Genomic DNA, 27,861 nt, shown 5'->3' with positions numbered 1-27,861 from the left:
ATAAAGCTCCCGCAAACATGACATCGATGTAATATATATTCGAAGCCGCAACCATTTCCAATATCGCTAATGCTTCTTTTGAACTTTTGCGTGCGCAACGCTGATAATACATAGTTTTTCGCCACGCAGTCTCAGCTCTGTCAAACGAATATCACGGTTATTAACGGGCAACAAAGAAGAAAAAATAATTTTTATTTTATCTTTTGCACGGAGTAGAGAGTAAAATGGTCGAGTTCATAAAATGTCGACGGTTCGAAATTTACAGCTCGCTGTCGGCTCTGTATATACCGTAGTGACACACTCGCGCCGAGACTTACGTACGAGTGCATACGTATATGGTATATACGTATGACCGAGAAGCAATTTCTCAGGAGAAAGTATATACACACGCCTCTCCCTCGGCAGCGTTAAATTTTCATCTAACCGTCCTCAGAGCGGAACCGTCTTTTGCCTTTGACGCTCTCTCACACTCTATACTTCCTCACTTGCTCCATTTTCCCTGTGTTGCTCATCATAAAGTCTAATTCTTACGATACGTATTCGCGACAAAATAATAATAATAAAAATGACGAGTTTTTTCACCTCCCGTGGATATTGTGTTTATACTCGAGGTGTAAAAGTTTTGCAAGCGTATCGATTTTTATGCCAAATCAGGTTATTGCACACCGTAATATGCACCTTTTCAATGCGTAAATTATCGACAGCGCCACGTATTTCCAAGAATAGTTTGCTTTTCAGGATTTTCCGGCAAAGAAAAACCTGCCCGTCGCATTATTATTTTTTTTTAATGTACACGACGTGAAAATTCAAAAAAGCTGCTTTCGAACGATTCTTTGAGAAAAGTATGAAAGCAAATTTCACAAAATCGATTTAAAAAAAAAAACTCCCTTAACAAATTGATTTTGTAATTTTTATTTCGCGTTTGTCGACTTTCTTCCGAAAGGTTCGTTAAAGACAAATCGAGATCTTATGCAACGACACGAGGAATAAAAAGGAAGGAATTTTATTGCAGCGAATAAAAGAAAGCGCACTCGCGAGTATATTACAAAACGCAGCTCTCCCAAAAAGCTTGCATTTCGATTTTTTGCTTCTCCTTCTCTCTCGGCGGCAATGTCAAGAACAGCCAAAGTATTGCGCACTGTACGCGCAAGTTTGGTGGAGCAAATCAGCTTCTTATCCTCGAGGGCCGGATTCCATTTGCGAGTTCGAGCTCTTACATACGTAGCTCCATTGTAAATACACGTCGATCTTTTTCGGAAACATGAAAATTCCCAGTCGGAATTCCGTGCTGCATGCTGATAAAAATTAATTTTTTTTTCTTCGGCTTTTGAATGCTCCCCGTGCCCGATTGACTTTTTACCTTTAAAGTGAGGCGCTTAATGAGGTTATGCTTACGCTCGCGCTTGTGCCAGTCTTTTACTACCTTTTAACAGAGCTCAAGAAGAAAGAGAAGGATGAAAGGGAGAGAGAGAGAGAGAGTCTCTTACTTTCCCAGCTACTACCGTAATAAGCATCGTCTTGAAAGCCCTTAAAAGAAAAGTTAAATACCCCACTCGAACTCTATACCCCGAACATAACTAAATAATCGTCACGAGCCATTTGATTTTTGGACTTTCAAAATTGCCAATAAAATTCAAAATTTATCGGAATGGAATGAAAATTCAATATTGAGTTTGAAAATACGAAAAGAAAAGGAAAAAATGTACAATCTCATTGTTAGCTCCGTTCGAATTGATTGTATTTTTTCTTTCTTATAAGCTGACGTTTCGATCGATATTTTCGAGTAATAAAAAGGCAAAATTTATGCACGGGGTAAGGCGTTTGTTTGCGAATAGACCAACGACAAATTGCTACGATTTGGCGAGATTTTTCTCGGTCGCTATTCCTCGTAAAGCTTCACACTGCAGATTTAACTTTTCGCGCTCACGGGTACATGGCAATTTTACTGAAAAATGAACGTTTATACTAATGGCGCGTAGCGATTATTATACCTCTAATACATAACGAGTATGTGTGGCACGGGAGCGATCCGAGTCCGCGCACAGCTGCTGCCAAGGATTATCCCGATCATTATCTCCTTAATTAAAATCGATACCCTCGACGCAGCAGTTTCTCTCCCATCGTGAACCTATTTTCTCTCCTCTCCCTAAAAGCGCACGGCTGCCACTGAAAATGTGTAATCGCGCTCGCCTCTTAATAGGCTACTGAAAGTTTATCCTTTCCATGCTCTCTCTCTCTCTTCTTTTTTTGCTCTGAAAATAGCGGGTTTGCGGTATACGCACTTGATAAGGATACGAGTCTCGCCAACACGAGCCACGAGTACGTATTTATTTTCCTCTCGCGTTCACCTTGACGCCAAAGCCGCACAGCTCGTGCACAGAGCGATTCAGCCATTCGTCAATGGAGCTCGAAATCGATCGCACACGGCTAGCGCACTAGTAAAAAAAGAAAACAGAATATAGAGCTTTATCTTCTGCTGCAGCTTCTCTTGACATATTTCCCAATTTAGATGTTATCAGCAGACAGAAACAAGACCCGACGAGCTTTATTTTTTCGTTTGAATGTCGCGCAAGCCGAGCCCGGACGCGATATCTCTCGCTTGTTTTATAGGCTCGTAAATGGCGAGTGTTTTCTCCTCCCTGTAATGGTCTTTTTTGCTCTAACGAATAACGACGACATCGATAACGCGCAAAATTAAATCCAATGAAAATCCCGTGCTTGATTGTATGTCAATTAATTTGGCTATATTGTTGTTATACACACCAGGTAAAATTTGCGATGCTACTATATTAGAAACAAATTGCCGCGACATTTCGAGCGTAAAAAAGCTATTGGAACAGCAATATCGATTGATGGATTAACGTCGAAAAATTACGGCTACGCTTCGTCTCTTCTGCGACCTAATCACAATTTACGGGCGTATTTATTTTGTCGTACATACACATACGAGTCCGGAGTGCATCTCATTTTATGCATATATATCTTTATATGCGAACTCAAGAATGTATATAATTATAATCGGTTTGGAGCCAATCCTCTCTGTGTGCGACAGCATAAATTATAGCACACCGAGGGCAAAGTTAAGTCAATATAAACATAGTCGGGTCACATTACAAAAATATTGAGCTAACGAATTCTCAACAACATATTCGAGTTCTTGGTTTATTCATCTTTCTCAGTCCAAAGATCCGACTTTTGAATATCGTGAAATAAAAGCACTCGAGTTTATTCTTGATTATGTAAAATCGAGCTCCCTCGTATAAGCACGGCGAGCTTTTATGCTATAGCCTGGGCTGTACAATCGCGACATTATTATCGGTTTTATCGAATGCGCGTAAATTTTCTTCAATGTATCGCATGTACACGAGGGCTTTACAATACGATTATTGGCAAATTAAACGTTCAGGTGGTTGGATGGATATAGCTGATATATTCTCGTTACAGGAAATGTTAAGCTTACTTTTCTTACTAAAAGGGTTAAACTTTTTTTTTAAAATACTTGCAATCACGAATTTATCTGACCAAAAGATAGAGCTATTGTCTTTCCCTCTTCGTGATATAACACACTAAAAAATTCCTGTATTCAATGTTATTTCAAATGAATTACTCGAACTGAGCTAAAAAAATACACACAAAATCAAACAAGTTCATCGGCGATCAAACATGCCGAATTTTTTATCGAATTAAAATAAAATTTTTAAAAAATGGAAAAAAATTTGCATTTTATTATTCATTGAAATGCTCTTTTGTACACTTGAATTTCCCAAAAAGCCACTCAATCCTTTCAATCATTACAAAAGTACTGAAAAAAAAATTTAGATATTCATATAATTCGGAGAAAATCTTGTGAAACTTTTTTATTAGTATTTATCGACGATATATTGCATTATAATTCATAACAACTTACCATTGCCGGTGGCTGTCATGAGGCCCGATCCAATTTGTTTGAGTTTGGTAAAAGTTTGGCCGCTGACCTCCGATGCTACGGCACTTGGACCTCCGGTCTCGGGTTGTGTGGTCACCATCTGCAAAAATGACTTATATCAATAATTTGTTTTCTTCATTTTGGTAACAAAACATTGGAAAATATTTTTTTTATAACAATTAAAAATGTTGGTGTGAAAAGCTTGGCAAAAATTAATGCTAGGATTTTTTTTCTATCGTATAAATTGTATAAATTTCCAAATAGATAAAAATAGTTTACTGCAAGAATATAGGGTAAACCTGCTGTATTCAACTTGTGAAAAATACTCACTTTGTTCACTTTAGTTAGCGGTAGAATGGGATATGCTCACACTTGATAAAAAAGCGGTTAATAATTCTCAAGATATGATTTAAGCAAAAAAATGTGAATCGGCTAGATGACGATCACACTACTGAACTATCTATCAACGTCATGAATTTAGAACTAGTTTATATTTTCATTTTAGAGGACTGAAAGCCTTATAAATAAACATGTTTTGAAATGCATAACGAACATATTTTCGTTCTTGAAAATTGAATTAAAACGGATACATGAAAATGATTAAATTTTATTGTAGATGGTCGAATACTAGACTATTCGACCAAGGTGGAGTTTTAGAGCAAATATAAAAAAAATAAAAGGCGTTTTTGCGCTCAGTGTATGCAAATATCATTTTTTGATACCAATGAAAGGTAAAATGCCCCGTATTTGTATGCAATATTATATTCGTTACGTAAGTACTAATTGCTTTAAAATTTGTATGCAACACGCGATCAACTATCCTGCATACACTGAGTGCAAAAACGTTTTTTGGACACTTGTTGGATAAATAACTAATAATCATTATTTAATAATAGCTCACGGAGGTTGATTAATAGAGGGTAATCAAACACTAGTGGGTTTACACTATAGTTATATTGTGTAATTTAAAAACAAAGAAAGATACATTTTTGGCTGGGCGAGGTATAAATTCAATGGCGTATGTCGCAACGGCCCTGAAAAGAGTCCCTGGTAATTAATGTATTAGGCATTAGTTCTGTACATAAGTGCATGATACGTTAGTAAGTGTGATTGTGTTTGTTTGAGGTTCAATGAGCAAATGTATACACAAATATGTACATTCTGATATCTTACGAGCAGTAAATTTGACCGGATGGGTTCATTTGCGCAATGGCAAATTTTCGTCTATTGTTAGCTACTTATGATCAAGCTATATCAATGACGTTTGATTGCATCTTCAGAATGAATTATTGGAAAAATATATTAAAATGGATGTGTGAGCCCGTGAGTCCCGAGAAACTTTTTCGATTTTTACTTTCAACGAAGTGATTTTATTGTGAATGTAAGTTATTTTATAAATATATTTTTGACCCTTTTAAATAATTATAAAATTGTTCTCAAACAAAATTGCCTATCTTTACTCGAAAGTAGAGAATAGATGGAAAATACAGTCGATTTTTGTCATGTTTCGCCAGCCAGGGCAACTTGTAAATCACCTCTGGGAAAATGCAAAAAGCAGCTATCGATACGAAGAGGCAGACAGAGTGTTCCGCGCTATAAGCTCTACTCCTCGATTTAGGAATTCTCGAGTGCAGCGTAGTACAGCCAATTAGATATCTATACCTAGAGCTGCACACAGGCGCGCATACAAACGCAGTCATTGTTATGCGCATTGTAACTGCTGCACTCGACACTCGGCCGCAACGTCGACGACGACGACAAGCCGCTCTCTCACATACACCGGAATGTATATCTGCAGACCTCTTGATATAACTCGTTGCGGCTCTGTGTCTTATATATATACTCGTGACAGAGATGAGCCCCAGAGAAAATGTGTGTTTGATGGAGCCGTAAATCGAAATTTCCTTATTTTCAAGTTCTTACTCTTAATATCACGTTTTCATGTGAATTTCTTCTCACGATTAAGTAATATAAATCAATATGAAGTCAGTCTCTGCGTATTCGTCGGAATTAATTTTCAAGTCTTTAAAAATATTAAAAATATATCGCTCGTTAAAATATTTACCAAACATCCAACATTTAATGTAAAATATTTATATCATTAACATTTATTCAAACAGCAAATAGTATAGGAAAATTTCGGAGAAGCCTCTAAAAGTAAAACGCAAAATTTAGTCGTCAACACTCAGATTTAATATTTAACAAAAGAACTTATTCAATATTTTTGTTCATCTTAACGCGTGCTTGAACAAAGAAAGCAGGCGTTTGAAATTTCACGTTAATTTGTAAAAAGAAACAAAGAAATATCATCAATACATTAAGCAAACTATTTTTGATAGTAGAATGAACACGATAAATGTCCACATTTGTCATAAAAAATAAAATGTAATTCAGTCAGATGCAAGTCAATCACCGCGATATCTTAGCCAGTGCTTACGAATAAGAAAAAAAGACTCGATTACGCACGCAAGAAGAATGCGCAATCTTGACTCTCCTTTATGTACACAGGTGAAGATTTGCTCATTCATAAAAATACCGTATGCTGAAAGAGAATCGATGTTTTTTGCAAACGAGCTCGCAGCAGCTGCATATCATGAATCCAAATTTTCTTCACGTACCGCCAGAGAGTAAAAGAGCGAGAGAAAAAAATCGAGCAGAAAAAAATCACCGCAGATCGATGTTTGGCTTCATCCTTTATATTCTTTTACCACTGCGCTTGTGTACTCGAAGCGTTTTTCTATGATATACCCGATAAATTAAAATTTTACAACTTTGACATACAGAAGAGCGCGTGCGGAGGCAGTTAAATTTCATAGCTCCGCTGCTTATCATGCAAATCCTCAACGTTTAATAAAAAAGCCGCTTTTTCCTACTTTCACTGCATTATTAGGTAAATGCAAGGAAAAAGGGTTTCGCTTGTAGCTGAAGAGGTCCAAAGACACATAACAAAAGTAAAAAAAAAAAAGCACACGAGCTCGTGCTACCCGCAGTGACGTTCTACATTACACGCGCGCGCGTGCGCGCGCTCAGAGGTCTGGAAACTGAAATTTTGTGTTTACATTAAGCGTCCTTTATATTTATCCAAAGCATTACGTACTCTGGATGCTTGTGGCGAGTAAATGAAGCTCGAATATGAGATTCTCTCTCCGTTCGCCCGTAATGAGAGGCAAATGAAATTTTTACGCGATTTCTGCCTTTGAAAAACTTTGGAAAATGTAACTTTAACGAGTTGTACACACGCGCGTAAATCGACGACACAACAGAGCCAGTCCTATACTTGCTTGATGTAAAATCAGCAAACAGCAAACTTAACCCAGGCTACAAACACTTGGCAATTAGAGAGCAGTCGCGTGTGCGCGCTTGTTGAAACTCGCTGAAATACTACTGCTGCAATTTGCATGCGTTGCCTGCAGATGAGCAGGACCCTGCCAAAAAGCCGAGCAAATTTTTGACTAAACATTGACATTTGTCCATTTTGAAGACAATGTTTGACCAGCGACTTTTGACCATTGTCAAAGAAGGCACTAGAGGCTTGCTCAAATATATGACGTATGGAAGGTGTTACTTGTCAAATCTCTCGTCGCTCGTACCGGCTGTAAATTTAAAAGCCTCTTTTTTACTGCGCTTTTACCGTACTTTTACAACCCGATGACGTGGAAATGTCGCGTCTTTTCGAGTTGAGAAACTTGCTGTGTAACCCGTAATGCAGGTAGAGTTTTCAGTTTTTCCCCTCCGATCGAAGTCGTTTGTGCTTTCTGTTTTTATGTAGCGAAAAATATGTACGACGAGAATAACAGTACCGAGCCGTGAAAAGCAGACCACGATCGAGTAATTTTTAAAAAAAATTCGCAAGTCTCGGAAAAGGTACAATATGTACTATAGCATGCTAAAATGAAACGGCTATGGAACAATCTCGATAATACCTTCAATTCCTTTTTTTCCTCTGTTACTGTTGGGGTGGCAAGAATAAAGCGGAAAAAAAGTTCCATGTACCAGATAGGCGAAAAGAAAGGGAAAAAGGTACGAAACCGATAACAAATGAGTGTTCTCGAAATTACTATCCGCCGCGAAGAATTCAAATAAAGGAAGCGATACGTAGGGGGTTAAAGAAGTTGTGTAGCTATATATCGTCGTCGGAAAAGTTAAGAAAACAAGGCCAGCAGTGGCAGGCCGACTTTGATCGAAATATATACGCGCAAAAGAAAAAACAAACGCTTTTTTTAGAGCATGCATAGTGAATATTTATCGGAAAAGAAGGAGTAAATGTCGATGAAGTACAAATAAAGGAAATGAGCTGAATTCCTGAACAAAGCGTCAGGTTTTGGGATACTGCTGGAATTCAGATGGAAAAGGACGATTTTCATCGATTCGGCCGTTGCCTCGCGTACGCAGCATGTCCGAGTTGAAATATTACTCGAGCACGGGAGCATATACGGTTGACGCTTTGTTACGGTCAAATGAAACGGATGTCCTAGGCTAAGATTATACTTTATTCGCGATAATGGAGCTTTCGAGCTATTTAATAATGTTGAGTTTTACCAAATTTTACCAAGTTGAGAGTCGCGGTGACTCGAGCTGGCGAACCACCTCCGCAATAATTGATCGCGAAAGAAGATATTCTGGGCATTTCTAAACCCTTCTGAAGTATGAATTTTCACGAGCACACGCGCTCGTTCGAGATATACGCTTCCATCGAGTTATCGTTGTAATTGGAAAAATGTAGATTTTGCCAAGTACGTAATGAAATTTCCCCTCATTACTAGAATTGCTTAACGTAACTCGTTCGCTTCGATTTTTCCTTCTTTTTTCTTCTTTTTTTTCATTTTCAGCCAAGTCACGTCATCGTTTGATATAGGAAGAGTGAAAAAAAGTAAAAGGGAACAAAGTACAGGCGGCTCGATGAGAAAAAATTTGTACCAGCCGTTCGATCATGGGATTGTATTTCAGTCCAGCAAACGAAAAATATTCAAGCAGATAATTTTTTTCCCTCTGCAGCTGTATGATCGCGAGCCTCGCGCGCAAAACTCGGTGAGCTTCTTCGAGAACAGCAAGAGGTACAGCGGCACGTAAAGCTCAATGGCATAGAAATTACGAGTCTATTCGAAATACGGCGGGCATATCGTACGTACGCTTACGCGCGCGACTACGTGATCCTCGAGATCATGCTTGTCGCTCTTCATTCAGACTGCAGAATTATGTGCTTTGCATTTCGTTACATATCTCGCCTAGAAAAAGAAACGGCGTCTAATTCAATATTAAAGTAAAGGGAGCTGTAGAAAAAAAATGTATACGTCGCGCTGCTTTGCTATATACGAACACAAAATGAATAAAAGAAAGAAGAAATGGATTCGTGTATGTTCATAGGCGAGTCGAGAGATATCGTTGCTACGCCGCTGCGCACGGCAGATAGTAATTCAAATAATCTGCTGTATTTATAAGAGTCGGCCCGAGAAGAATCCAACAATAAACGCCCTTCGGTCTATAACGCGAGGAGCTGCTGCAGCGACGCACGCAGAGACCGATAGTCGAAGGAAATAACTCGATCAGCCGAGTGTAAAATCGAACGCTATTGCTGCTCCCGACGCTGCGTCGCTGCTGGTGTTGTACACATGGAACGTGGACGAGGACGGAAGAAGGAGATTTCCTTACGGCGCACACATCTCCTTCGGTCAGGGTCAAGACGTCAGCGAGCGAGCGAGCGAGCGAGCGAGAGCGCGCGCGCACCAGCATTGCCGCCACTGTGCAGCGTATTTATATACGCGATTGGAATTACAGCGGCTCTTAAACGAGTCCTTATCGATATAAACATCGCAGCTGCGAATGTTGAGTAGATTTTTTTTTTGGAGAGAGAAAAGGCGACGAGTTGGGTATATCGATTGCGCGTCCTCACTGGACGTCCACTGTAGTAGACAGTGCGAGCAGTATAGTAGCTTTACACGCTGCGAATCACGTAGACACAAGCGAGTGTGTAAGACTGACCTTTTTGAGGAAGGACGCGACGTTGGTGGGCAGCATGTTGACGTCACAGGTGGGCTTCCGCTACTCTCAGTGATGCCGCCGCTTCACACTGAGGGCATGTGTAACCTACGCTCACGTGCGTAGTAGCGCGTCGAAAGTACCTCCGCTGTTGTAGTCGATGTGGCTGTTGCTGCTGGCTCTCTTATTGTTCGCACCTTGTCTACTCCAGCCGGTGCTGGGGCTGCTGGTGCTGCTACTACTGCTGTTGACGTCAGGCGATGCCGTTGCGACGTCGTCGGCAGAGTACCTTAAACCTCGCATGGCCCTCGCCTGAGATTCCCTCGATTAATGGATGAACGGCGGCTGACACCTGCAACATAAAATACGACACTGCGTTGATTCGAGAGAAACTGAGCAATTATTCAAGGCTGCACACGCACTCTGCGCCTCGCGCGTCGTCATCCGACGACCAACTATTTCACGGTCGCGCTGAAAAATTACGAAATGCCGCGCTTTCGATGAATATTGCGACTATCAATGCCACCGAGTAGCGATTTTCGCATTCTCCAACCAACGACGAGCATTATACGCGCCTACTTCTATTCCATTATAGAGTCGAGAAAATTCTTCCCTCAGCCTCGTACGCGTTTACTTTCGCCTGCGTATATCAGCGCTCTTTTCCTTATTTACTGCTGTCCTTCTCTTTTTTCGAGATGACGACGAAGAAAGGATAAAACTTGACAGATGCAATAATTTCTTTACAAAAAGCATTCTCTATAATTTTCGTGTTCCATTCGACTCGTGAAAACAAAGACGTTTACCAGGGCTACAGCTGCGTTTTATATCATGGCGCGGATGAATAATATTTTTTGTGGATCCCAAGCAACTAGCCGTAAAATTATGGAGCTTCACAGCTGGCAATTTCATCACAAAACGACCGCTAGGTATTACAAGAGTACAGCGAGAAAAGTAGCAGAGAGAGTGATGTATATGGCCAAAGAAGAAAGTTAGACCGAAAACAACTGCATATTCCCCTCTTTACAGCCTCACCTAGTCAGTAACAAAGTAATCAAGGTTTTATGTTATTAAAAATTAGTGGCGAGAGAGCAAACTTTCGTCGTAAACTTTACTTATACACCAAAACTTACTGTGCTTACGCTAGTGCGGGCTTACGGAAATATTTATCGATAAGTATATCATGCGATAAAATAAAATAACACCATAGAAAACAAATTTTAATATCCTACGCAAATTTTCCTAATGAAATTATCGAATGTAATTTATAATTTCATTAAAAAATTACCGTGCCTTTCTTCATGCTTATTTTGATCGCTAAAACAAATGCTTTTCTGGAGTTTAAAAAAATTTTCATATTTGTAATCGATATTTCGCTTCTAGACCACCAGCAGCGCTGAAGCAGAGCAAATTACACGATAATTTTTTATGTATACAAAAAAAGGAAACATTAAAGCCTCAACGGGTGGTTGGGTATTATCATCTTCTTTTTTTTTTAGGTAACGATGTTAGGAGTGTCGTAACAAAAAAAAATGTATGCCACACTAGCTAATAACTTTGAAAAAATTTCAATTAAAAATTCTCGTCTAATTTTTATGATAATTCACGGAAAAATATTACTCCCAAAGTTTAACGATAAATTTATTCGCAAGATTAACTTTTAGAATTAGAATGTGAAAAGCAACAAGTTTGATTTGGCACGCAAAACTACAGTCAAGCTCTACCTGTATGATAGTGTTGAACAAAACTATACATACATAGAGATGAGCATATAAAAATGCCTTCCAGTAGTAGCAACAGTATATACTCGCTCAGGAAATTCAATTGAGTTTATCCGAGAAAGAAGGAAATAAAACCCAGCCTCGATTTTTCAAAGTCTCTCGTAGTGCCTGAATTCAATGTGTACGTAGTATGACGCTTGTCTCAAGCAGGAACAAGTTAATGAGTTCTAACATTTTACTGATTTTTTAGAAAAAAAATTTTTTATTTTCAAATAAACTCTTGGAATATTGCTAGTGAAACAATGTGCCATAAAACAAGTTTGAGCATATTACCTGTCTTAAATAGTCAAAGGGCAAAGCTTTTTTGAGTCAAAAATGTTTATTTGGTTCAATACAACCTTCTATACTTACTAAAAAATTCTTTTTTCTATCAACTATATCGATTACGGTTATTGAACCTTCAACTGCTCCTAAAAGCTATAGGTTATTATTAGAGCTTCAAATCGTACTTAATTTTCCCATAATCAAATAAACTTTCCATCATTTATTAAAACGCATACATTCTAAATCGTGAACCGAGGGCTGCAGCCAACAGGCAAATTACAAAGTTCACAAACAAGACTTTAGCTGAAGCGTCCGTCTTTAGGAATAGCAAATATTTTGGTAGTGAACATTTATATATTTGATGTTGTAGGTAGAGATTTTAGAAGATTGTTTGATACATTAATATTTATCAACGAAACCTGGAACAAAGCAATCGAATGTTTCACTCTGGAAAAGTAAAGTTTTATAAGAGTATTTCCTTGATATAAATAATCAATAACACTTCAGGGCTTGTGCCAAGCCACTTATAATATGAGTTCGATTATATCACAAGTGGTTCCTTTGATAATCATTCATATACCGAACAATCTCCAGAATTTTGTACGAGTGATATGCAAGTGATACAACATGTTTGACTCGAAACGGGCAACACTTTAAGAATATTTTATCACGAAATAAAAAAAGTTAGCTTCTACGCTTATATTCATCTCATTCATGTTGTATTTACACATAATTCAAATAAGCAAATTCAATAAAAACTCATTCCAACTTTGATTAAGAAGTCTTTTAAAAAATCCTGAAAAAATTTTGTTTACTACGTTTAATCTACTATTTATGAGATCTGTGTATCTGTATATACTCGAAAGTGTACATCAAACTCAAAGTTTCTCTCGTTTCAAAACTACTCTTTAAATGTTTGAAGTTTGTCGCTGATTTGCACGCATCCAATTTCATTTCATCCTCTTTGTACGCGTGCACTTCAGATGTTTATTAATAAGTTTACTCCAAGATCACATTTCTTACGTATTGTCGAAATCTCTATAACTCATTATACAATTTATACTTGGAAAAAGATTTAATCAATCCTTGTGTTCAATCGATTATTTCGATGCTTTTTTTCCTTTTTAAAACTTATCTATATTTTAAGAACAATACTTTCTTTTTTGTTCGTTTCGTATGATTTTATAAAAAGCATAACAATCATACCTAACAATACTCGGATTGGCTCGTTGAAATCTAATTTACGAAAGCTTCCGTAATTTATCAAGTCTGTGCCGCGTGTAAAATGAGCTAATCTTCAATCAATCGTTAAGGATCAGTAAATTGATGAAATTCATAATGCATTATCCTTCAGATTGCGTCAATTTCATAATGCAATTAAATTGATGTAATTTTATTCGTCATTCAATAACAATGTTAATGGGAAGGATACTTTTCATTCTTATAAATTTACAGATTGATTTAAAATCTACGCGATAAAATAAATGCATTGCCTCTGTAGTCCAACGTGGAAAGGCTCAAGGCTTTGAAATATTTCGTTGTGGCACTAACTCGGCGTACAAAGTTCAATCATAGTTGCCACTATCGGAAACATGATTTGCGTGTAAGTTGATCCTGTTATAACGCAACATAATCTGTTTACTCCTGCTAGCCTGTAACCGTAGGCGATTTTCGTGTTGTGTGACTCAGAGTATGCACCGCTGGTCGGTGTACGGTATGAATATATCTGTACTTTCGGCACGAGTACATTTTCTAGGACATTAGTGCAGCGACGAGGAAGGAACAACAAATTATCGAGTTGAAATTGCAATATCGAATAAAGAAAAGTCATTAATTTCCCCTTGATAATTTACAGCTTCATAAAAAATTTAGTTCAAAATTGGTTGCTTCGATTCGACATCCAATTTCGATATTCTTCTTTTCTCTAGTTACTGGATGTGACTCGAAGAGAATAACGTGAAAACGTACTCTTAGACGTACCGAATAAATCAAGCTCGAATCCATCTTATCATATACTCTGAATCGATATTCATTCTCCTTTTTTGCCACAAAATAAGGTTCGCTTTTACATTTCACGCGAACGGCGTGTACTTTATCTATTCAAATTTAAAACCCAAATTTTTACTCCGCTGATTTTGAACAGAAATTGAAGCCTTTCAACCGGGCTTGAATCTGAATTCCATAGGTAAAAATGTGAAAATACCATTAACCATCCTAACAAAGTTCGGATGTAAAGAGCTCAATTTAATTAGCCTCCAAACGACTCCGTTGTGTACCTCCTCAAAACTCCAGTTTCCCTAATGCGAATGTCTTCTCAACCACAAACAATGCCAAAACAATCTTAGCTCGAGAAACTATAATAAGTAATTCACCTTGTACGTTCCATTGTATTATTGATTTTAGAGAGAGAGAACAACTTTTAACTTTTAGCAAAAGTAAACGAAAGCTCAAGGAAGCGAATCAGGTTGACACAGAGCATCAACTCTCTCTGATTTAAAGCCTCGCGAGCAAATATACAATGGTTGAAAATGATTACAATGGAATTAATTTTAACGCACTCACGCAACAACGCATCGGTGATACAACTCTTTGCGTTGCAAAGTAAATTATCAATTTGAGGAAGTACTGAACCTTCTTTTCATCAATCCAACTTGAATGAAAATTAAAAAAGTCACTCAGATCAATCGATAAAATAATAAAGCAACATCGTCAGCAGCTGCAGCGGGAGAGAAAGAAAATTGAATGAAAAATAATTGTCGGACAAAAAAAAATCGCTCGCGATACATTAACTCGATTAATTCTACATAGACACTTGAAAATTATTAACTTACTGAACGTAGCAAAAGCGCCCATGTGCATTCGATCTTGCCTTCAAAAGTTTTGTCGAGCTCAATTCTGAAAGCATCCAATACAACATATTATACACTGCTTCGACGCAAAATGCATAATAATAACCCACACGTACGCAGAGAGTTTTCCTCTCTGTGTTGGTGTGCGTGTATATCTGACGTCAACCTTTATACAAGTTCTATGCTGATGATGTATATTATGAAACAGCACGCGGTAATCTAATATGTTCCATTTTGGATGAATGAATACCTCGCGAGCTTAGTAAATAGCTTGACTCTTGTCGATTGCCAATGCACAAGCATTTCAGATATGATAACGTCCCAACGACCCAGTCATAATATTGACATTTTGGTCTAAAGCTTTCGCGTAAAAAAGCTCTAATTTGTAATTGTGTATAATAATTGGGAAAAGCAACAAGTCTTTATGCATTGTAATTAATTATTGTAATTAATTATTCTATATCCATAGCATACTTTGAATGTTTTCATTGTCCATGTGAGTCATATTCACCTTTTAGAATGATAAATTTAGGAATTATCAATTTTTGTAATGTGTAAAATTCAAAATTTTTAGTGTAAATTCCCATCAAGCTTGATCGAAAAATCGATTTTTTATTGTAGTATTTTCTCATTGCCTATTTAACTGAATTACAATACAACTACTTTAAAGGGTATTCATTTAAAAAAGCAGAAACATTTTAAGTTTCCAATTTTTAATTTTTCCGATATTATTGATCTCTGAAATCACAGTTTTCGAAAATTTGTCATGTTTCGTTTTCACTATTTCGATTTCGGAAAATTCCAAATTGTAAATTCTCTGAAAATTGATACTTCCTCATAGGTATTTATCATGCCAAAATGTGAACATGGCTCGTATTCTACATACTTCGGACAGAAGTGCGCATTGATTTTCAGTTCAAATAATGCTCTACAGAGAAAGTTCGATAACAGATTTGGTTTTGAGTGCATAACAATCAAAAGAGCCCGCCAGCCAACTCACGTTTCCAAGCGTCTACGCACTGAACTGCACTGCCAAAACCCTTGGAGCATTTTGCGTTTGCTGAAAGAGCTACATTAAAAAAAAAAAAAAACAATTACTTCGATAACTTTAGCTTATGAAATTCCTGTACAGATTTTAAACAAGGAAGAATAGCAGCTGAGAGGGTGCACCTTAGAGAAAAAAGATAAAACGCCACAAGATTGATAAACCATTCTTATCTAAGTTTTTAAGCACTTTTCTTGCAATTTTTGATCATGTAAAATATGTTTTTACGTATGTTAGAACCATTCAAAGCCCTTTGTATTAAAAATAAATATGATTTTTAGCCTTCGAATTATTTATTAACACTTGATCCAAATATAAGAAAGTGATTTCCATCGTCTGACTTACGATAAAACAGCTATTTACAGTTTTGCAATGCAACTTTATTTTGTGGCAAGAAACCGCAGTCCAAAAAAGTATTTAATTAAGTTTAAAACATACACAAAATGATCAATTTTAAAATTCATCGCTCGTTACGCAACTAACTTCAAGACTTATAATAACAGTCAATTGAAAACCTAATAAGGTTTCCACACAGAACTTTTTGCATCACTTTTTTAAAAAAGCATGATCACCTCATTGTCGTAGACAAATATGGTTTAACGTATGAAATTGATTTTTATTTTATTTATTCAAATGGCTTTTATCAATACGTGAATAATATAATCTTTTCAAAAAACGAAAAAAATCTATGTGTGAACTCGCTCAATGGCAGGCCACCTGTAGCCATTGATCAAAGCACACCAACGCATCATGCGATGAGACTGAACATGCCTGTACTTGGCATATATTTTTCCATCTCTATACATCATCTAAAATTAAAAGTATTGGAAGAATTTCTAGATGAACGGCAGGAAACGCGAATGATGCTTTAAAGGAATTTATTTCTTATGTATGATCCGTTCTTCGACTACTCCGAATATGGCCAAGTAAATAAATCGATAATTTTATATTCCTTTCACATTTTCACTCTTTTGCAATTGAAAATATTGGAATAGTTCAATTAAAGTTTGTAATATTAATTTTCTTGAGCATCTTTTGTATTATAATATGATTTTAAAAGTTTATCTAAAATACTATTTATTATTTGTAACCAAAGTACTAATTATTTGAAAACATTGAATTATATTTTAAGGTATATTAGAGAAAGAAAATAAGAAGCCAAAAATGTTAAAAAAGTTTTATTAGATTTATATTACTTTCTTTGAAATTACTGCGTAGATTTTTAGAAAATAAAACCCAAAAAAATAATTCAGTTAAGTATTCAATTTAATACAGTTGATTAAAATTTTAATTATTTTTTTTTAATTGTATTATTAACGCTACGAACTATTAAGAACTTTTACTTAATCTATGTATAAATAAATATTAATTTTCCAATAATACTATAGTTTTATGATCACGAGTAGAAAGCTGAGTATATTTTCTTTTAATATTGGTGTGTAATTCCATAACATTCTTATATAAATCCAGAAAAATGTAAAGTAAGAAAAAAAGGTATAAAAGTGAACTTATCCCCCATGTATTTAATAAGCTGAAAATTATGTCCTAATTTAGCAATATCTCTTACGCTGGCACACGAAGCAAAGTTAGCATTTACAAAACATCGTTAGCAGAAAAAAATGGGTAAAAAATTATTTTGCTAAGCCATACCGACAATATTTTTATTAGTTATAGAGACAGCTTGATGTATCAATTGACACTTGTCACGCGCGTCGTTCGATAGTCAGCACTATAAAAACAGTATTCTTGCAACCTATCTTGTGTTAATTTATATTGTTCTCTCCAAAGGTGTCCATTTGAATCTATAAACTTGATGTAATAGATATTGACGCTTTCATACTCAATCTACAAAATAGAAAATGAAATAAATATGCATTGGGTACAAAATACAATAAACTGAAAAAATTCATGTGCCATAAGACTTTTTTTCCACTTTACATAGGAGATTTTATTTCATGTCAAATGAATCTTTAGCTATCACAACACGTGAAAAAAAATTTTCTTGACATGATAGTCTATTTTTTTTTAGAGAGTAAAAATTCTATATTTGTAAATCTACGAGTACGTTTCAATTTTTTACCTCTCCACTCCTAAATAAATTTCTAAAAAGTTACATGGGTATAAAAATAAACAGCTTTTCCTTCAAATTTTTAGAAACAGCAGATGAGAAAACGTGCATAAGTATTACCATAGGAATCTTCCACTTTTATTACGTTTTAATATTCAAAGCATTTCAAAAAATTTCAATATTTTTGCTTATTCCAGTTTACATCATGCAATCGATTTATTGTAGTTAAGGTTATTACCACAGTAGATCTAAATTATGTTATATATCTTTAAATTCATATAAGATACTTTTATCTGCGCTTTATTTTTCTATACAACGCTTATCGACGTATGCTCAGCAACACAATCACCTCATACATGCATAAAATATATTCAAGCGGCTCTTGGGAGTATGTTTATAAGTACATACAAACTGCAAGATTTGAATAATTGAAGAGCATTCCTCCAACGAGTTTTATTCAGTTTTTCCTTTAAACCAACTTGTGGGTCCAATTTTTGAAATCGACAACTACTATGCGCATGACAAGTGAAAAAATCCTGAAAATTACCTGTATAATAATAAAATTACTTAAGGTCTCTGTTTTCAATACAAACAATACTGGTGACACGCAAATTTCTCAAACACTGACTCTTGCTGACTAAAAACCTCACTTGTACACGAAAAATTTGACAAATCCAAACAAAAGTGTTCAGAAGCTTTTGTGGCTTTCTGAGTATATATACGTTTATCCGATATGAGAGCTACTGTACAGCCGAAGCCTACGGCTTTAAAAAGTAGAAAGTAAAAAAAAGTTCAAAGTGAGAAGAGAGACCAGCACAATATGTGTCTTTCACGCACACACCAGCAAGGTCAACGAGAAAAAATTTACTCCCTCGCGTGTTGAATATTTCATTGGACCGGGAGCTTCGTGAATATCATCGCGTATGTTTTTCAACGTTGAGCCATATCAATATTGAAGCATTCATTTTGTGTTTATTTTTTTTCGGTCTCTCTTATCCCTTACTTCTTTAAGGATCAGAATTTTTGAAAAGAGCAGTATATTAAATAGATTTTTCACCAATAAAGTAGTTCGTAAATTAAAAGGATTTAAAAATTAAATAAATTAAAAATTAGAACATCATTTTTCAAATGCATGATATAACATCGATCAAATTGCCTGGTTGCAGGAGTTATGTGTCACCCTATGAATGCACATGAGTTGCACAAAGAGTAAACATCAATAGAACGAAAAAACAGCTTGCTCGTACACCAATTTTTCATTTGAGCCTGTAATAATAAGTCAAGAAAAAATGATAAGTCTGCCATATCTGCGCACATACTATAATAGTGAGTTATAACCTCACTGTCCGACAAAATCGATCTTGTACTACTTGAAAAATTTCAATCGGAAAGCTATACGCCAGTCTTGAAATTTTTTCGAGTCAGCCACTTCTATTTAAGCAATATTTCTTTCCGTTTTTTCAAGGAAATATTTTGAATCATCGATAAACTATATTTGAACGAATTAAAAGTCAAAATATAACAGCAATTTTTTCAATGTAGACGATTATTGAACGAGACATTTTTCGCGCGGTGACAATTAATAAGAAACGTCTGATTAATCGAAGTACTAAGAAAAAAAGTAAGCGTTGATTTAGTTTGAAAAGAAAGAAGAATACATAGGAATGAAGAAAGGAAGAAATATAAAAAGTTGCCGAGTCTTGTATATCGACGTTTTTCTTTACTTTTCCGATAGTTTTCTCTCTCGTAAGAAAAGTCTGCGTGGAATATGAGTATAAGGTGTACGTTTGAATGCTAAGTTTGTGCGCGCGAAACACGAGTTTTTTTGCTGAGGAACTTTTCCGCGCGTGAAAGTAATATATCCGAAAAATAAACTTTCCTACGGTAAAGTACAGAGCAGGAAAAACGATCAAGCGAGCATATTTCACTCTGGGCCATGTGCCATGATGTATGCTGCGTGTGCGACTCATTCGATATTTTATCCTCAATGGTTTACTTCCGTACACACTTTAATATTGGATTCCGAAAAACGTATTTGTAGATGAAAATTAAAAATCACTTCGTCGATATATCGGTAAATAAACTGGCTATTTGCTGCGAATATTTTACTGGACAGACAGAATTGAACGTGAAAAAACTTACTTACCAACGTGCCTGCTAGCCTTCTCATCTAGCAGCAGTCAAGAACAATTTTCGAATACCAACGTCAAAAGCTGCAATATAATGTACATTTTGAGTTTACCGCAATTCCTAATAATACGCAGAGCTTCGCAACGTGTAACAAAGCAACAACAAAGAGAGAGCAAATTTTCCGAGCTATGCAGCAATGGATACGGGCATCTAGCATGTGCCCAAAATTTTATGTACACAGGGAATAAAAGTTAAAACAAGAATAGCTGCGATCGGTCATTGGTAGATGTACTCGATGTAACATTTTTCTGACGTTTAGGTCAATCACACGCTTGAGAGCGCTCTCGATAGCTACGTCTACTGCACTCTACAGCTTTGGATATATCGCCGCATCCGATAAGATTCGAGCATAAATGCATCGACGATGCAAAGTGACCATAGTTCGGTGACGCTTATGCAAAGATTGTTGTTTCGTTATCCCAAAATAGATCGCTGGACTCTCGATATTGAGAAACGACCAGACGAATTTTTAGCTCGAGAGAGAAAAAAAATCAACGACTTAATCTAATTTAAGATGACTTTTCTTTTCATTTTTTCATTTTTCTTCTTTTAGTTTTTTCGCCTTTTTTCTGCCCACTAGTCTGTATTCGGCCAAGAAAAATTTGTTCTTCCTCGTTTGTTCAACAATAGAACGCAATTGCCGTGAATGTTTCCTTTTTTTTTTCAAACAAGTTTCACGTCACTGTAGCATGAAACTTGGTGGAATGAAAAACAACGAGGTGGTAAATTTTGAAAAAGCAAAAAAGGCAAATGAAAGTAAACAATAGGGGTCACGAAGAGGTTATAGTATGTAAGGCGAGAACAAAAGGGGTAAGAATAATCACACCGGCCAAGTCGACAATTACATACTTTTTGAGGAATGAATATTCAACGTTAGTTAGAAATCTTAAGTTCGCGCACGATACCGAATATATTTCGGATGAGTTTCATAAATATTAAATCCATCGCTTTTGTGCCTGTGCGAGATTATTCCGAGATTTTTCAATCTGTTTTAATAACCGAGCATGGTAAAACGCTATAATACGCTTAGTTTTCATGAATAAAAATGAAAGTTTAATAAACAATACTTAACAGAAAAATGGAATTTTTCCCCTCGTATTTTTATGAAAGACACGTAACAATATCTAAAAATGACTGAGAGACAAAAGCGACGGCCGTGCACGGATGCACTAATTTTCGACGAAAAAAAAAAGTATTTTTCATCAACAATAATGAATAACGCCCGACTATTCTTCGCTCACATTGAATTTTTGAAGAGAGAGAGAGAGAGAGAGAGAGAGTACGAGTGGAAAAAAAGCTGAACGGCAGATTTAATGGTGTATTATTCGGACGTACGAGGCATGGCCTTGTGCAGTAAGCTTAATATGTGCATCACCTGTTGGCAAAGACAGAGCGCTAAATCTCAATAACACTGGCGTGGCCGTATTAGAGCTGCTGCAACCCTCGAGCTGCTATTTATGAGGCCGAGGAGGAAAAGAATCTCACGCACAGCTGGGCTCGATCGAGAGTCCGAAAATCCAGCCTCCCGCACGTGTACCTCTTTATACGGTTGGCAATCGATATGAACGACACGAGCCAACGGAGTCGCGTAAAAATGACAAAATAATATAGAGCCGCGCGCGATATCGCAATTGCATTAAAATACGAGCAATGTATAATCATCCAATTACCAACTGTAATTTCATTACAAAGTCTATTTGTGCCCGTACGCAGCAGGTAGACGTTTGCCAGTGAAGCGAACGCAGTTGGTGCCTCTCAGCGGCAGGCCATGCAGAGAGCGGCATTGTAAACGTGTATGTGCAGAGCGCAGATATAATATAGGTATAGCAGAACGAGTACAAACAACTCGAAATGTATAAATGACCAAGCTCAAACACACTCAGCACATTGTCGGTATAATATTCATCGATCGGCGCGTCCAATTAATTCAATAATAATACTGCTGTTGGCGGAATACGAGCGCAGTAGGGAGAAAAAAAATTGTTAACCTTGTCATTAGCAAGAAAACATCTCGAAAACGTCAAAGGTCGTATCAATTTTCTCTAATATTCTCCTCTCTTTTTTTCGTTTCTCTGGCGCTCTTTCGTGCTCGCAATATATATCGGCGCGGCCGCCGTCGAGCTTCTCTATCTGCGAATCATAATAATAATCATTATAGACCGCGAGAGCGTGTGGAGCCAGTCATTCAACAAGTAGCGCTAGCCTAACTACACGCCTAGCGCGGAGGCGAAAAAAGAAGCATCGGAGTGAGGGAGGCAAAAAGCGATCCCCAGGGCCATTAGCGCTTGCGCTCTATAAGTCCAGCCGCGGCCTACATGAGGCGAAAACGCGCGCGCGAGAGTCGAGAACTAGGTCAACGGGTGACCCTGTCACGGCCGCGCACGTTTCCACCCTGTAACGGCCCCCCCTCCTCCTATGCATCTAGCCGTTTCTCCTTCACTTTTTCCTTATACGTGTGCCGAGACACACACACACACACACTCGCGTAAGCACACGCACATTTAAATACATGTACAGCCGATTCTTCCTCTGTAATGGGGCAAGAAAGAGCGGGCCACGCCGACGCACATGTCTTGTTGAATTTCGGCTAATTTAACCATGCCGAGAGAAAATTAGGATACATTTGTTCGAATAAAGGCCTTTTACTCGGCGAACGCGTCTGTGATTACGGAAAGCTGACGCTTTCTACGACGCTGTGCCCAATTAATTCGACCGAGGCAGAGAGATAGAGAAAGACCCTCGACTCTGGCGTCTATCAACGACAAATTTTTCTTTAACAAATCACAAAGAGACAGACTTGCCGCAAAGGGACTTGTCGCGAAACAGAGAAGAATCAAAAAAGGTAAAAATAGTTCAAGTGTGACAGCTGCGAGTAGTGTTGTTGCCGTAAGCCTCCCTCCTCCCCCCAGCTTGCACGACGCCTTATAAATATATAACGTATATAGATTAGGGTGTCCGTTATTTCCCGACTTTTTTGTATTGCTTCTCCCCCCACCTAGATGTCTTCTATTTGATAAGACAATGAGAAAGCCGGGTAATAGAGTTCGAAAAAATGATTTTAATGTGGCCCCCAAGCGGCTTGAAGCTTACATGTATTTTAAATGGGAAAAACTTAAAAATTTGATTCCCAGCGATAAAAATGATGAAAAAATTTGAAAAAATTCAGCAACCCATGTATTTTATGTATTTTTTGACGAGGAATCGATTGGTGACCTTGAATTTGACCTTGAACATAACCTCAAAGCTACAGAGAACCAAAAATCGTTTTTTTCACAGTGACCCCTATTTTTTATTGCAGATTCGAAAAGAGCGAAAAATTTCATGTCTGATTATGTCTTTCGATTTTTTTTCAAGGGTATTCAAAAGGCGCTGCAGATATAGATAAAGCCCTAACTAGTAAAAACTCGAAAATTGCACGCTAAAATTAGGGTTTTATTTGTATCTGTAGCATCTTTATAATGCCCTTGAAAAAAAATCAAAAGACATAATTTGACTTGAAATTTTCCGCTCTTTTCGAATCTGCAATAAAAAGTGGGGGTTACCGCAAAAAAAACGATTTTTCTCAATATTTTGTTCGCTGTAGCTTTGAGGTTATGTTCAAGGTCAAATTCAAGGTCACCAATCGATTTCTTGTCAAAAAATACATAAAATACATGGGTTGCTGAATTTTTTCAAATTTTTTCATCATTTTTATCGCTGAGAATCAAATTTTTAAGTTTTTCCCATTTAAAATACATGTAAGCTTCAAGCCGCTTGGGGGCCACCTTAAAATCATTTTTTCGAACTCTATAACCCGGCTTTCTCATTGTCTTATCAAATAGAAGACATCTAGGTGGGGGGAGAAGCAATACAAAAAAGTCGGGAAATAACGGACACCCTAATATAGATATATCGCTTGCACACAGACGTAATAATCGAAACGAAGACGTCTAGCTAGGCTTCGAAACAATGGCCCGCAATTATTGCACGACGGATTATTGGCTTCGCTTGTCCTTGTGCATGCCTGCCGCTTACAACTTTGCCGAACAATGGGCCCTTAATACGTCGCCATGTGTGTTGATAATTAGGCTTTTCGTCCTACCGAGGCATTTTTTACTTTCGCTTTTCTTTCGAGCTGACGTACGCTACATACATACTTTGGAGGAAAAAATAACGCACTCACCATCTCTTTTATTTATGTTGAAATAAAGTTTTCATCGGCGTTCCTAGGCGTAAAAATACGTTTCCTTAATAAATGAAATTGGCCTATTGTGCGCAACACTAATATTATACCGTCTAAGATAAACGGGCGGAGAAGAGAGGAAAATTTAAATCATCGTTTACTTTGTCCACATATGAATGGGTGCGGGTGTGCACACGCGTGAAAACGGTAAAGCACATATAAAAGGAGAGTCGCCTTGTTACCTTGTGCTACTTTCCCAAAGAAAAATAGAAAAATATATATTTATTATCGCGCGAAAAAACAACGCGCTGTACATTAGAGAGAGTTAATTTGATATTTTGCTTAAACTTTTGAGTGTCCGCGTGCGAGAGAGGGTCGTTTTACAAGAAGTACTGCGCTTTAAAAAAGCTCAATGTGCCATACGTAGAGATCCGGGCGCGGGGGTTGTTACTTTAGTTAATTGGATGTGTGTATTTTTTGTTTCTCTTTTTTTTACGTTTCAAGTGTAAACAAAGTTCAAAGTAAACGGCAGGCAGAGAATAGCGAAGTATACTTTGAAAGTGTATTATATCCGGTATACACGCACGCGCAGACTCGACACTGTGAGGAATATTATTAAGCCCGAGCAAAATTTCAACACGTATTTTCAATCAAATTTTTCTTGCCGAGCGCGAAAAAATAACTCAACGTCATGACGCACACGCGCCTTATAAGCCGTCCCCGCGAAGCTTTTGCCAGTCCTTCAACGCGTGAGTAAGTAGTGCGGTAGGTAGCTCGCGCTCGTATTTTTTTATCGCGCACACGTTTGAGCCATATTCCCTTGTTTTTCGCTTTATACTCGACGCGTTTATATTCCATCCCCCTCATGGCGTTTACACGCACAAAAACACACGCCTAGCCATAAATATTTGACGAGCTGAAAGCTCGCCCATATACGCTCGTCGAGGCGGCCTCAGCTCCAAAAGTCTTTCTTGGCCGCGCGCACGCAAATATTTGCATGTCGTCTGGCCGCACCGCGTATACACATATACGAGCGCGCGACGCTATTTCCGATCCGAGTGAAATTTAATTTGCGCTTTTGATATACGAGCGTGTGCCCCATCAGAGCGAGCTTGACGCGCATTATGTTTATTATACATCGATATTGCGCCCTTTGAGCGATTCGTGCGTGTTTAGGAATGTATAATATATGTAACGAGTCGCTTCGCCCCGCCCTTCGCCCCCGAGTTTTGCGGCGTAAGCTCGGCCAGTGTTTTCTTTTTTGCGCGCATCCCTATAGTCGTTCGGAAGCAACGACACGACAATTGCATTTAAACGCGCCCACACATTACCGTTCGCTCGTGCATCTAAAAATTTCGCTAGAAAAACGCGTAAACAGGTGAAAATAAAAGCACGACATGCTCCGGCGTAGCATGAATAATGAGAAAACGTAAGGGGTAAACAGTGGCGTAGTTATACGTGTCGACACCGCCGCTGCTGCGGAAAAAGCGTAGCGGGGGACTTTTTCGCTTGTACAAGCGAGCTTGTACTTGTTGCAGCGCTGGCAGAAGCAGAGGCAGCGAGAGATACGAGCCAGGCGCGCATCCGACGAATGAAATTATTCCGCGCGTGCTCAGATTTCAGGGGAAAAACATAGAAAAATGGAGAGAAAAAAAAATGGAAAATAAATAAAAAGCAAAAAGGTGTGCGCGCATCGCGTCGAATGAAAAAGAAATTCAGCGCTCGAAATAGAGAGAGAGAGAGAGAGAAAAATAAGGTAACAAGTGCGCGCGAGCTGTATAAGGTATCGGCTTAATTAAACCGAAAGCCCAACCCTCGCGTTGCGATGATCGCGATAATAATCGCTCGGGCGAGCTCTTACGATAAAGTTCTTTGGGACGAGCTAGAGATTGAGCTGCGCGACACGTACACGATATATAATACACGCACACACACAGGTACACACGTACACAATGACAGAGTCGCGCGTTATATAAAGTGTGTCGCCGTGCGAGCGAGCGAGCGGGCGAGAAACGATGTACACACCGCCGCGCCACCGCCACACCCTCGCTCATAAGCCATAGCCAGCGATGCCGAGAGCGAGATAGCTCGAGAAATACAAAGAGAGCCGCTGCTGCCCCGCGCCTTTTCCATTCGTGCCCTCGTTCACCGCTCGAAGCTGCTGACTCTCCTCTCCTGTGCGTGCGTGCAAAACAATCGGCTCGGGGCTCTCTTTGTCGTGGCCTGCGTGTGGGCACGATCGGCCGAGCCACTCATTAGCGTGCCTAATGCCACCCTCTAACGCAGCTTCAAAAGCCTCCACACAACACGACGAGAAATTCCTGCGAGATGCACGAGCTTCGCTAGCCGTTGCCAAGGTCATAGAGAGAGAGAGAGAGAGAGACTCGGCAGCAGCGGCCTCACCGACGAGCAGCCGCGCGCGCCATCGATCATTTTCCCGCGCTTAAATGACATGCACATACACGATAAATGCAGCAGAAAAACAATGTTCCTGCATTTTATTTCTATTTATTTCTCTTTTTTCACATATATTCGCGCGTATGCGTGCGCGCATTCAAATGTCACGGTCAATTTGTTGTTTTTTTTTCTCTCAGCTCTTTTTTTTTACCCTGCGAGCTAATGCTCATTGCCCATGCCAAGAACGGATTAGTTGCGACTGTGTCTAGGCCACCGAGAGCGCAGAAAACTATCGACTTTCCGTATCTCTCTTTCTCTTTCAGCTCTATTTTTCTAGCTTTTTCCTCGTTCGCTTTATTTTTCTCGTGGCGCTTGTTTTGGAAAGAAAAAAATATACGCGCAGGTTGGATTATAATTGCGCACGCGGGAAGAAAAAAGTCGACTCGTGTGCGCTTTTTTGCTGAACGGTATCGCCGCGCACCGTGGAGACTACGCGGGCAAGGATCGGGTGCACACACGCATCGATCGATCGACGCGTCCCTGCTGCTGCCTTCGTGCAGCGAGAACTACGCGCTCGGATTGATATTCGAGAAAGATGGATTATTATTACGCTAATGTTTGCCTCGCTGCGTGTACGCGGCCACCAGCTGTGCGTACGTGTAATTGCGTGCGCATAGTACACGTGTGTGCAGCATGATTTGCGTCAATTCTCGCGTTGCGTATACGTACGCCACGCCGTCGTCGCTGCCTCGATGTATCGATTATAAACGTTCGGCTGTACATATACGCACTCGCGCCAACTCGCCAACTGCACACCTCACCATGAATTTATTATTTTACGCCTATAAATATATTACTTCGATACGCGCGAATGCTGCTCCGAAATCGAGCGGCGCGACCCACACGCCTGCGAATGCAAAAGCTCGAGTGTTGGTTTACGTGCTCAAAGCTGCTTTATTCGCCAAAAGGGCGCGCGTCGATGTATTTTACTTTTACAAGGCTGCTAAAGGCAACGCGCGTACACGCGTATTAGATGTATTACTCTGAAATTACAGAGAATTCGCCCGACTCTGCTGAATGTACGGGTGCTTGTTTGAAGCGAAAAACGTTTGAAGCAAAGAAAACCTCCTACGCTGAAATGATGAAAAAAATTAAGAATTCACTTGATAGGAAAAAAAATATTTTCTAAAAATGCCCGACTCGCACT

At 38.3% G+C, this 27,861-nt stretch overlaps 1 protein-coding gene across 4 annotated transcripts in view; it reads right to left on the bottom strand.

Moving 5' to 3' along the window:
- The window catches only part of LOC106651596 (regulating synaptic membrane exocytosis protein 1), a 68,191-nt gene that overhangs the window by 38,471 nt on the left and 1,859 nt on the right, over positions 1-27,861 (bottom strand). For 3 of the 4 annotated variants that reach the window (XM_014370170.2, XM_014370171.2, XM_014370172.2), the window contains exons 2-3: positions 9,905-10,253; positions 3,908-4,025 (exon numbers count right to left, since the gene is read on the bottom strand). In XM_014370170.2, the coding sequence (XP_014225656.1) occupies positions 3,908-4,025; positions 9,905-9,940 (154 nt within the window). In that variant the 5' untranslated portion in view covers positions 9,941-10,253. Of the gene's footprint in view, positions 1-3,907; positions 4,026-9,904; positions 10,254-14,774; positions 14,839-27,861 lie in introns of all 4 variants that reach the window. The other variant, XM_023462286.1, reaches the window with a different exon arrangement.

The sequence above is a fragment of the Trichogramma pretiosum genome, unplaced genomic scaffold, assembly GCF_000599845.2.
Source record: "Trichogramma pretiosum strain Unisexual culture from Peru unplaced genomic scaffold, Tpre_2.0 scaffold9, whole genome shotgun sequence".
In the NCBI taxonomy this organism is placed as follows: Eukaryota; Metazoa; Arthropoda; class Insecta; order Hymenoptera; family Trichogrammatidae; genus Trichogramma; species Trichogramma pretiosum.
Note: the sequence above shows the minus strand (reverse complement) of the source record. Positions and strands in the feature narration are given on the sequence as shown.